The 12,680-nt window shown below is 34.9% G+C and overlaps 1 protein-coding gene across 1 annotated transcript; it reads left to right on the top strand.

Moving 5' to 3' along the window:
- The first annotated feature begins 3,549 nt into the window (after positions 1–3,549).
- On the top strand, positions 3,550–12,337 carry NHL8 (NDR1/HIN1-like 8). The gene is made up of 7 exons (XM_086437218.1): positions 3,550–4,159; positions 5,964–6,038; positions 6,739–7,285; positions 8,285–8,670; positions 9,807–10,033; positions 10,670–10,817; positions 11,922–12,337. The coding sequence occupies exons 1-7, from the start codon at positions 3,635–3,637 to the stop codon at positions 12,048–12,050; spliced, it is 2,037 nt and encodes a 678-aa protein (XP_086293344.1). The 5' UTR covers positions 3,550–3,634; the 3' UTR covers positions 12,051–12,337.
- Positions 12,338–12,680: the final 343 nt, after the last annotated feature.

The following is a 12,680-nucleotide window of genomic DNA, read 5'->3' on the forward strand; positions in this document are numbered from 1 at the left end:
ATGGATTTCTGGCTGCCCATGCTAGGCAATCTCCATTCTCATGACTTTGTATAGAAAACTAAGAAAAAAAAGTGAAAAAATCCCTAGTTTTTTTTTATACATCTTCAAAATGTTTGAAAAAACTCTTGGAAATAATTTTTTTCTTCCTTCTTAAATCCTTTTCAATAAAATAAAGTCTCCGAAACTCAATTGAGATATGAAAAATTCAATTTTTTATTTATAAAAATGATGAATTCAAATGGTTAAGACATTCAATCGTGAGAAATGTGGGAGATGAGGTCCAAGGACTGTTAAGAAAATAAAAATTCACAAAATGAACTATTAAGAGACTGCCCAAAATTTAGGGATTATGTAGAAATAAATCTGTCCTCAAGGGCCCTTTAAATAATTTTCCAAATTTTCTATTTAATGGTGCTAGTATTGTTAATGCATTTGAGATGCATTCATATTACTAACTAGAGAGATTGGACTACCCTACCATCATTTTACTATAACACATAAAATATAGAATTAAAAGAATTTCATGATCGCGAGATAACTTATTTTATTTTATGAACATAATTGTCCTCTATATACTTAACTATTAAAAGTAAGGGAGCATAATGATTATATGTTGATTACATAGTAGTAAGATTAGTTTATAGGGATTAGGATTGGGATAAGGAATTGGATTCGAATTATGAATAATTTGAATAAGGACTAGTTGGAGAATTACATTATATATATTGTATTTCGGTTTGTGAATGAAAGAAAATATTAATTTTATCTTTTGAATTTTAAAGAATCATGACTATCTCCAATTGGTTTAGAAGGTCTCACTACCTTGAACAAGTCATTTCTTCTATATTTTTCTTTATATAGTTTATTTCGTAAAGATCTCAACCTAAGGATTATAGATTTGTTTGCTCTCTCCTCAAATCTTAGTGGTAAAGAAAGAGAAAACGTTACTCATTCATTCTTTTTTGATAACCGGGTATTCTTGTAGATGGTGGATCAAACTTGCATCTGGGTTTTGTCCACTCCATAGACCATGGTCTTGTCCAAGGATTAATCCCGGGACATATGCAAATTCCGTACATCACATGCACCCAGGTAAGTGAAGGTGTGCCTTTGAGAGTGGTCCCTGAGGAATTAATGCTCGTTCATTCTTTCTTAGATTAAATTAAGGAGAGAGAGAGAGAGAGATGAAAAGAAGTCATGATTTTTTTATTTTTGATTTAATTAAAAGATCTGAGAATCTAATTGATAAGAATATGCTTCAACCTTGCTTAGTTATCATTATGGTATTGACTTACATATAAATTATTTCAATATATTTATGCTTGATTTTAAGGATTTCATGTTAAAGAATATACATGACAATAATTTATACATATATTTGTTATTATATATATGGGTCTCAGTTTGGCAACTAATCTTAGGGAGCTAACATTGTGAGTCAAAATTTGTCTCATATGAATTAAAATTTTCGGATTTGACTGATTTTTTGTGAGGATGATCTCTACGGGGGATGAGACATTTATCCTCCCTACAACTATAATAAAGTAGGCTCTATTGTCATGTTTTATTATATAGATACTAATGAATGCCCATGCCCACGGCATAGGTCAATCGTGCTTGCATGTTTTCTTACAATAGTAGATGGAATTCCAAAAATCAAAGAAAAGAAAAAGGATTCCAATGTGTACGTTAGATATGTTAGTTTTGGACAAATGACATTTTCTAGGTGGGACTCATTGAGTAGTTGGTTACCAAGTGCCAAGCCACCTACAGCTATGCCACAGGTCCCTAGCTAAACACATAGTCAATCCTTAGATTGCCCACCTTTTTTTCTTTCATGGGAAGGTCGGGCTTGAACTCACAGCCTCAAAAGTTGGTTTGCAATATGTCAAACCAACAGAGCTATGGGTCTATCATCTAGTTTGCCTTTCTTAATAGCCTAAATATTATGAAACTGATAAGATATCAATGTTATACGAAAAGGGTGCTAAGTTTTATAAAAGTAGAATTGAAAAGTGTGAAATAAGAACATTATTCTTACCTTGGTGCCAGAAATGAAGAGAAAATCTTTAACACGTAAAGGGCAGAAAAATGTCATCCTCTTTTCCAATGTGTCATGTTCTATGAAAAATAAGATGCAATTTTATGGTTTAGAAAGCATTGATGTAGAGTTATCATAATACCATTTGTTGTAGATGGCAATGAGAAGGATTCTATTTGACAACATCATTTAGTTTGTGAATCCCTATACAATCTCTCTCGAATAAATCTCACAGTCTAGTTATTTTATTCAAATTAATCATTGGCTCACTATTAAGAAAAAGGGGGTTGAAACATATTAATATATGCCTGTAACCAGAAACCATTATAGATAATGGGTTTGAAAAATTAATGTAGCTGATGAAAAGGTTTTGCTTCACAACAAAAGTGGGTTTGCATCCCAATAACCATAGTTTATAGGATCACTTAAGAAGTAGAGAATAAACATTTATTTTGAGAGCTACTCCAAAAACAAAAGCATTTAGCCGCCTGTGATGGATATATTATTGAAAGAGTTACGGTCCCATGCATCCGGTGTCCCGTTCCTATACATAGGAATAATGTCTACGTTGCATGTTGCATGTCGCAGCCTAATGTACTTATAGGAACAAAACAACGTATTCGATCCCAAGTCTTATTTAGTCATGATCTTGTATGGTGTGTCTACGAGACACCTTTGGTTGGAGAATAAATGCATTGAGCTGCGTGAATGACTTAATTAGGAGTTTGAGGTAACTTAAACTCCAATTAAAACATGCCACGTAAACACGATTGTTCAGGAATAAATGGGTTTGCAAGGTCATTCAAAATAGAGATTAAAATATAAAGGTCAAAAAGATTGAATGTTGAAAAAATATTGAAAAAAATTGTATTTGGTTATTGATCAACTGTGTCTGATCATGTCTCAATCAAATATGACTGAGAAAATGTAAACCAATGCAGTGTTGAAGGCAGTGTCATAGTTAGTCACTTTAACATTATTTTTTGTTTATTGAATCAAATTTGATCTGATATGGATCCGATCCAATTGGTTTGGATTTTAATTTTGAGATTTGATAGTAGTTGGATCTAATAAGGCCCGATCCAAAAGTAATCAGATCATATATGATTCTTTTTTGGATTTGTTCTCTAATCTAAATTCAGATATGATCCCTTGTGGATTTGTTCTCTAATCTCAATCCATATTTTATACCCGAATAAGAAATAAGGTCGCATCCGGATATATGGTTACCATGGTTTTTAAACTCGTCCGAGATCGAGACGTATCATCCGAGTTAACTCGGTATCAGAGTTGAACGAGACCAACTCACTAAGTGATTTTTTTGATCGAGTTTTATATCTCATGTACAAATTTTCGAGTTATCTCATGAAACGTCTCAAACATATCGGAAAACTCATCCGAGACGACTCGGTATCGGAGCTGAAACGCGATACCGAGTTTAAAAACCATGATGGTTACCCGACTGCATGAATTTCTTATTTTAGTCAACAAAATTTTCAGAATTGCCCTTTCTATATAATTAAAGTCCAAAGTCTCCTTCGCCGGCTGTTTCTCCCTCCACCCACCGCTGTGTCTCACTCTGCACATCCAGCCATGAAAAAGTGCAGAAAAAACAGACAAGAACAGAGTCTCCAACACATCATCGAAGAGAAATGGACTGCTAAACCTCACAATCAAGATCACCAAGATCTCACACAACTCAATCTCGAAAACCCATCAATTCTTCCTTCTTCTTCTCAACAAAATCTCGATTCCACGACCATACCCATCTCCGATTACATCAAAATAACCCCAATAATGCCTATAAATCGTCGGAAATCCAAAAGGTTTTCTCAAAATCGACGTACACATGTTGAAAATCGAAAATCTGAAGTGGGTTCTTCAGTTGCTACCCAGGAAGAATTGGAGGAAGCAAAAAAGGAAGAATTAGAGGAATCTAGAGAAGGGTTTGGTTCAGAATTGAAGACTGATCAGAAGGAGAAGCTAATGGAGGTTTCCGATTCATCAAAGGACGTCAACGATGTTGGGAGTCGGCTTGAAGAGCTTAGATTGATTGCCGAAGAACCCGAAATGTCGGAAGAGCAGCTGAGAATCAATAACCAGTTGCGGGAGGACGAGGTTTTTTTATTATTTTATTTTAAATTTCAGTTAATTGAGCTTGAGTTTTGATGCTATGCAATTACAATCTTTCTAAATAGATTTTATCTTAAAAAATATGAGCTCTAAAGTGATAATTGATATTGAAATCTCCAAATTTTAATTTAGAAGTAGAGAAAAGAAGAAAATTTAGTATTTTGATGTTATAATTTATAATCATTTGTGAATCCTCAGTTTAGTTTGCTTGTGTTTTTAATGTTATGTAGTTAACACAGGTTTGTCCAATCAAAATATGCTTTCCCAAAGTGATAAAAATAGTGTTGGTTGCAATGGGCAAAACTGATTACCTCTCAATTTTAATAATTGATTTTTAGAGTTTCCTAATTTAAATCAAAAGAAGATTTAAGAAGAAAACTTAGTAAAGGTAGGCAATGGATTGTGAAGAACTTAGGGGGTGTTGGGATGCAAAGATAACTATATCTCAGATAGATTAAATCCGTATTAAGAGTTTATTCAGTTTATTTGGCTTGGATTGAGAATATGGACGGGCACACTTTAAATCCTGCATTGTTCTAAAAAATGTGAGATTTTTAGAGATTATGCTAAATGGTCGAATCTTTTAATTTTTAGAGAAACCCATTATGCTAAATAGTCAAACCAAATGACAACCACAAGGAGTTGTGGATTTTTCTACCAATGGAGGTCCTCCCTTTACCAACCTCATGGGGATGGTCTTTGTAGACACCCCAAAATTTAGAGAGTTTGAGATCTAGAGAGATCGAGAAAGAGCCATAAATGAAAAAAAGAGAAGAGAGAGAAAATGAGGAGAAAAAAGTTAATTTGGAGACAGCATGTGATGTTTGACTTAGAAATTCGATCAAACGCAATACACACTGACATAGAAAACCCTAGAATCGGATAACATAGATTCTACACTAAGAAAATTATCAAAAAATCAATCAAGGAAGTGAGAAAATGATAATTTTGGAGAAAAATGATGATTTAGAGAGAACACTAGGAAAATGAAATAGAACTCTAGGAAAATCACCAATCTCAAGTGATCCTTTTCTTTCGTAAATATGTAAGGCCCAAATTTGGTGGGATTTGCTTTGAGGATTTTGTGTCCAATATTCAATAGAGTGGTTAATTGTATTCTGATTTTTTGTTGATATGAGGTTCTACCTTTCTTTTTTCCTCTTGGAAATCTATATATCTGTGTAGATGGGGTTTTGCATTCTGTTTGTTCCCTTAATACTAGTACCTTTTTTGACTAATAAAAAACCACTCTTAGAGAAATACATAAAATCATCTGAATGTGCCCTTATGATGTAAGAATGGAGCAGTCTAAATGATCCTAGGCCATTTATCTGATTCCTCAAGTCATTTGAGTTTCTATCTCACATTATTATTATTATTATTATTTTTTGATAGGTAAATGCTTGATTAGTGGTTAGTGCCAGGTAATATGTGTAGTGGTCAGCATAAGAAGTATGGGTTCAAGGGGTTTTGAACCTAGGACATGGGAACAACTATCCATACATCTCACATTATTCTTTTGAGAGAAAAAACAAGCAACACAATTATTGTCGGGGAAATATCTTTCATATTTTGTACAAGATAACATATACATAAAATTATTTTTTGACTAAATATTTTTATAAATAGTCAACATAATTTGGATCCTTGTAGTCACTGAACTATTATGAACTAAAGTATGATTATAGAATATTGGATTAACTAATTATCCTGATTATATTTTCAGTCTTCACTCAAATGCGTAAAAACTATGATTTCTCTTTTCTCACCCAAAAGTTGTGCTTTGCAGTTATTGGCAATGGATGCCATCTACGGGGACAACTTGTTTATCCTTAATAGAGAGGAAGGCATACAATCTTTTCAGGTTTTGCAATTACGACTAATTCTGCATCATGTTCACCATTATGAAATTCTTGTCTTAAAAATTCAGGGTCAACTGATGAATCCTATTTCTCCATTCAATTCCGTCCAACACCCGAACTGAATAAAATGAAGGATCAGGATTCATGTTTGGAGATGGAAAAGTTCCTGTCAACATGACGTAACCCTTCTTTATCCGGCTTGGGACCGGCAATGTTGTATGATAGAAGAATTACATAGGCAAAGTTCAATTTCCATGCCAACAAACAATTCGAAATACCTCGACTTTTTTAGAACAGGTCCGAGTCAAATAGCAATGATTCGAAGCACTTCTTTTTATTTTTATACTATTTCGGAAACCCAAGGACTCAATCGTATGGATATGTAAAATACAGGATTTCCAATCCTAGCAGGAAAAGGAGGGAAACGGATACTCAATTTTAAGTGAGTAAACAGAATTCCATACTTGATCTCATAGATACATATCTAATTATGTGGGAAGTTGTATTTGATGAAAGTCATATGTACGGCTTGGAGGGACATGTTTCGTATCTTTTGAGTCCACCCTACAATATGGGGTCAAAAAGCCAAAATAAGTGATTTTAGCCCTTAATTTAAAAAAAATGAATTCTTGAATGTCTTTCATGCTTCCATGTCACATTGTGATGAGGAAATACATCTAACACCCTTGTTTTGTTTTGCAGATACATATACATGTTGAAACTCCCGACGAACTTACCATGTCAGCAAAGCTTTATCCATCCAATGAAAATGTCAAATTTGGAGGAAAAGCTGCTGACCACATAACTAGAACCACGTGTTTGAATGAATTCTTCTATACTTTCAAAGTTCAGTATCTCCCCCCGATCGTGTTAACATGTCTATTACCTAAGTCATACCCAAGCCATCAACCTCCTTATTTTACCATATCTGTTCAATGGTTGGATTCCTCGAGGATTTCCACTCTTTGTCACATGTTGGATTCTCTGTGGATTGATCAGCCAGGACAGGAAGTTATATACCGATGGGTGGAATGGATACAGACTTCTTCTCTTTCTTACCTCGGGATTGATAAAGAAATAATCCTCGGTCCCTATGGCACGCCAAATGCTGGAGATAAACGTGCCATTTCAGGGAGTGTTTCACCTGATGTTGATATACCTTCAATCATGAATTACAATGATGAGAAATACCTCGAAATTTTTAATAAAAATATGCACGAATGCTGCATCTGTTTTAGTGATTATGCAGGTACCTCCCTACCTTTACTCCATAAGCTTTACTGTCTTAGGAGAAAATTACATCTTATCGATATTTTCTCTTGATCAACTTCATTAAATCTCTTATTTATCAAAAACTAAAATCATATTGTAAAGTTATCTTTGGAGTACCATGTACTTGAGCTTATAATTAGTTGCAATGACTTCTTTACTATTCTTTTGTATATTAGCCTCAGATGCTGAATGCTTAGTTATATATGCTTCTGTGTTGTTATCAACAAATGGTAGATTACGCTTTCACCCCCTGTGATGCGGACGTGCAGTTATCCTCTAACAGCTTGGTAATTGCATTTACCGTCCTGCCCCCCCTCCCCCCCCCACCCCACCTCTTGCCCCCCAGTTATCTAACTGACTCACTTACCCCCTTCTGTCTACTTATTGTCAACAAAAGCAGTTAAAAAGTGACTTTTTACTTTTTATGAAGACCATTTTGCCCTTTTAAAAATGTTACTTTTTGTTAACAAAATACCCCTGTGGAAAAATGGGTTCACATGTAAGAATCTGAATGCTTAGATGGGGACATTTTCTAGTTTTAAATTTTTATTTTTATTTTTATATATATTAAATTAGATAAAATGAGATGGTAAAATAGTAAAATAACATCTGAACCTTAACACCGTCTGTGAAAGGAGAGGTAAGTGCAATTGTCAAAATGTTAGGTGGTCAACATGAATAATGCCAAACCACAGGGGGTCAATTTACCCTAGATTTTAATAGCATGCATTATTTTCATATGTAATGACAATGTGTTATCAGAGTTAAGTCTTCATAAAATTCTGCATCTAGCACTCGTTAATTTTACCTTCTAAGGCAGAAAACTTAGATGTGAAAGTTTGCTTGAAATTTATGAACACAATTTAGAGGTACGAGTTTGAACAAAAAGTTAAACTACACCATCAAGGATTCCTTCACAGAATCCATACGAAGCTCATGAACTAACATAGCATAACATTATCTGTACTCTTTTCAGGCAGTGAGTTCGTCAGATTGCCATGCCAACATTTCTTTTGCTGGAAATGCATGGAGAAATTTTCAAGCATGCATGTAAAGGAAGGCACAATAAACAAGTTACAATGCCCTGATGCAAAATGTGGAGGCCTAGTCCCGCCTGGGTTGTTGAAATGTTTACTTGGGAATGAAGAGTTTGAACGTTGGGAGTCATTATTGTTACAAAAAACTCTTGAATCAATGTCCGATGTAGTATATTGCCCGAGATGTGAAACGGCCTGCTTAGAAGATGAGGGCCAGCATGCACAATGCCCGAAGTGCTTCTTTAACTTTTGTAGCCTTTGCAGGGAGCGGAGTCATGTAGGAATGTCATGTATGTCACCAGAATTGAAGCTTCAAATCTTGCAGGTAAAATTTCATGACATGATGTTATATATCTTGAGTCAGACTATGTTTGGATCATAATTGAGGCAAGATATGGTAGGGTCCACAGTGTCAGAACCCTGGGGACCACATAATAAAGAGGAGATGTGCTATTGGCACCCGAATTGGAAATAATAAAGAAGTGAATAATTGAGAATAAGTAAAAGTTAGGGTGCCAATAGTCTCTCTCTCTCTTAGATTTTATATGAGCCTAAATCTGTAATTGCAAACAACTACTGAAATTGTTTAAATGAGTGTTATAATGTTGATTAATAACTTGAGCCAAATCTTTGTAATGTTTGAATTGTTTGTTCTTTAATTGGGGCGTGATAAATAATTTAAGAAATTGGGGTGTAATAAGTAAAGTAGCTCATCCGATGCTTTCCCATAAAGTTTTAGGTGGTGTGAAATGTAGAAGTTGAAGTTTGTTTTGTTTTCAAATACTCTCTTCATATGTAATATTCTTAGCTCTTGGGGTATAAAATAGTTTCCAATTTGTTGTGAATGAAATGCTAGCTGTTGCACTACAATAAACTTTTCTCAATAAGAAAAGCACTTTTAGCGTGTGAAATATGATACCGTGTGTGTGTGTGTGCAACCTAGGGATACTTCACCCCTCTACCTGCTTAGTTTATGGGGATGTTAGGCACTGCTATCCATGGTGGTGAGCCATGACATTCTCTATTTTCTCAGCAGCATATGTACTGATATTTCCTCTATTGCATCATTCCCATTATAAATTTTGAGAGCTGCTATTGGCAACCCGACTTTTACTTATTATCCCACAATTAAAAATAAAGAAAACGAGTGAATGGTTAAGAATAAGTAAAAGTTGGGGTGCTGATAACAGCTCTCTCTTTTTCTTTTTTTTTTCTCTAGATTTCTATTTTTTGGGTCTAGGATTTTATATGAGCCTAATCATAATTGTAAACAACTATTGAAATTATTTGAACGATTGTTATAATGTTTTGTAATGTTGAGATTATAATTTGAGCTAAACCTTTGTAATGTTTGAGGAGTGCATTTTAAGTAAAAGTTGGGGTGCCAATAACAGCTCTCTAAATTTTCCAAGTTTCTTATGAATAATTCATTTTCTGATATATTCTGGTATTTGCCCACAGGAGCGTCAAAATTCATCTCATCTCAAGGATGGGCAAAGACGTAGGGAGCAAGAAATGATTAATGAGATCCTTAGTGTCAAGGAAATACTCCGTGATGCTAAGCAATGCCCATCCTGCAAGATGGCAATCTCTCGAACTGAAGGTTGCAACAAAATGGAATGCATGAATTGTGGGCAGTTCTTTTGCTATCGATGTAACAAGGCAATTGACGGATATGATCACTTCAGGTACTTATTCATTCCGTCAAGTTTTAAATGATTTTTTTTTTTAAATTCTTGTCACTGTATGCTATGTTAGTGGGTTCGCTGATATAGTGCCAAACCATGAACCGGTACACAAACCAAACCAGTTCGAGGTTCGGTTTGTAATGGGTTCGTCACAATCCCAAATTCGAACCGAGCGAACCAACGAATTTGGTAAAATAGACCGTATGTATGCATGTGTTTATGTTATGGGAAGCGTTCGGAGGCCCTAAAGGAAATCCAACATTGTGCCAAACATTTTTGAAAATAGGGGTTAGAAGTTTTAGAATGGGCTGATTTTTTGTGAGGATGATATCTATGGTGAAGAGATCACCCTCACCAAAAACCAGCTCATTCCGAAACTTGTAACCCTAGTTTACAAGTTGAAGAGTTGTGAACCGTCTGATTTTTATCGACCACTTTTGATGAGATTAGAAGTTTCAGAATGGGCTGATTTTTTGTGAGGATGATCTCCTCATCATAGAGATCATCCTCACAAAAAATCATCCCATTCTGAAACCTCTAACCCATATATTGGCACAATGTTTGGCTCTCTTTAGGGCATCCGAATGCCATGCTTATGTTATTGTATAGAACTAATAAAAATGCTACTTATTGTAGGGAAGGTGGGTGTGTCCTTTTCCCACGTGAAATGATTCAAGAATGGGAGGTACGAATAAACGAAGGCCAGATCAGGCGTCAAGTACAAGCTGAACTCTTTGCGGATCATACTCACTTATGTCCAAATTGTGGGCAAATGAATGCGAAGGTGAGTGTATATCAACTATGGTTGTCCATTTATTCAATCTGAACACAAGAACTGATTTAACATGCCAAAGAAAACTGAGTTTTTGTGTATGTTTGCCAAGTGAAACTTGCCTTATTTCGGCTCAACCAATACATTTTGAGTATCTATTAAAACACTCTCAACTCAGACAACTCCAATCTTAGTGACAAGTTTTGGCATTCTGATATGTGTATGTTTGCCCATAATTATTTTAGGCAATATGATTGATTACCTTATGATTTGTGTCATGTACTTATGGGCAAAGAGAGTATTGGGTAATGTCATATTTGCTACATAGGAAACTTCCATTGGAAAAAGAAAGGTGGATCTCATCACCAACTTTAAATGTCAAATTTTATCTTGCAAACAAGGAAAGAAAAATACAAGAAGATATCCAAAAGTTTCACAGCAAAAATATTTACTGTTTCAGAATCGTACTTCATCATTTTAGAATAACCCATTAGTAAATGAGCCGTGAAGTCGGCGGAACAGAAATCCATCTTGGGTTCAATGCCGGCCTTCACCTACAGATTACTAACTACTAGCTTGCTTGCTTATCGAAAAAAGAAAGATAAAGAATTCAGATGAACACATTCATAAAAATGTAGTAGTAAGCCCCAAGAAGTGATAATAAACTAAGGGAAAGTCAATTGAGATGGTTTGGTCATGTATAACAAAGGTTGATTATCATCCAAATTAAAAGAAAAAAACATGACTTGGACAGAATTGAATGAAGGAACAAGATTTGTTTAGCCGACCCTTGATAATGATGATGCTGCTGCTTTAACTTGTGAAGCCAAAAGGTTCCAACATTCAATTTAATCACACACTTGGTCCTAGTTACTCCCTCAAAGAACCAACTTAGCTGGGTTTGAGTCAGTTTATTTTGGCTAACAATTGAGGTACCTTTATACCGGATCAAGAATGGGTACCCATGTGTTTTTTTTGTGTGCTTAAATTATGTTTATTTTTTCTTAGATGAATTTGTTTCTAATTGTGATTTTTTCTATTGTGTTGTAACTAACTGATGACTGATAATTGACCTTTTCATATGTTTAAAAAAATGAATATAAATAAAAATCATAGGTTGGGAATAACAACCACATCTTCTGCTGGTCTTGCCAAAGCCATTATTGCTACTTGTGTCTAAAGATTGTGCGGCGCAGCTCTCAGCATTATGGACCCAAGGGTTGCAGACAACATACAGTGGGGTGATTCAAAACATCAAAATCTTTTCTATTGGAGATGGATTCCAAGACTCCTGCATTACCTGAGCATCGCTTATTAAGTGCAAAATGATACTCTAGATCCAACAACAAATTGGGAGGGAGAAATTCAAGTTGAACCAAAGCCAACCCAGCAATATCCCATTAATTTCGGCGAGGTATCTTAATATGCCCCAATTCACTCGATTTCAATATTTTCTTCATATTAAAATTTTAGTTTGTGTATGGGTTCTCAAGGAAATAAAGCATGCAATAATATTCTCAGCTTACACAAAATTTATTCTCTCTTACACACTTTCTGGAGATGGATTCATTTGGTCAAATCCAATATTAGTTATAGAATTGGAAGGTTTTATTTGGTTGTGGGGGTCATTATGATGATGTACAAGTATGGTTTATGGCCAACCCAGCTTAGATATTTAGATTCGCGTTCCAGAATGGTGTCCCGTTCCTATAGCCACGTATGGTGTCCATGTGGTACATTTTGGTTCGAGATTAAATACATTGGGTTGTGCACTGTAGAAAACAGCTTGATTAGGAGTTCCATGTATTTTGAACTCTAAACAGTACGTGCCATGTGGACACCATTCTTATTCTATATTTATAAGAAGTTGTGCTA

This window comes from Akebia trifoliata, chromosome 3 (assembly GCF_017979445.1).
Source record: "Akebia trifoliata isolate Shusen 1 chromosome 3, ASM1797944v1, whole genome shotgun sequence".
Classification (NCBI taxonomy): domain Eukaryota; kingdom Viridiplantae; phylum Streptophyta; class Magnoliopsida; order Ranunculales; family Lardizabalaceae; genus Akebia; species Akebia trifoliata.

Bases quoted from the DNA above. Each gene is read 5' to 3' on its own strand.
- NHL8 (XM_086437218.1), top strand. From the start codon at position 3,635: ATGAAAAAGTGCAGAAAAAACAGACAAGAACAGAGTCTCCAACACATC. The intron at 7,286-8,284 runs GTACCTCCCTAC...TACTCTTTTCAG, and splicing joins CTGTTTTAGTGATTATGCAG to GCAGTGAGTTCGTCAGATTG. The intron at 10,818-11,921 runs GTGAGTGTATAT...TAAAAATCATAG, and splicing joins GTGGGCAAATGAATGCGAAG to GTTGGGAATAACAACCACAT.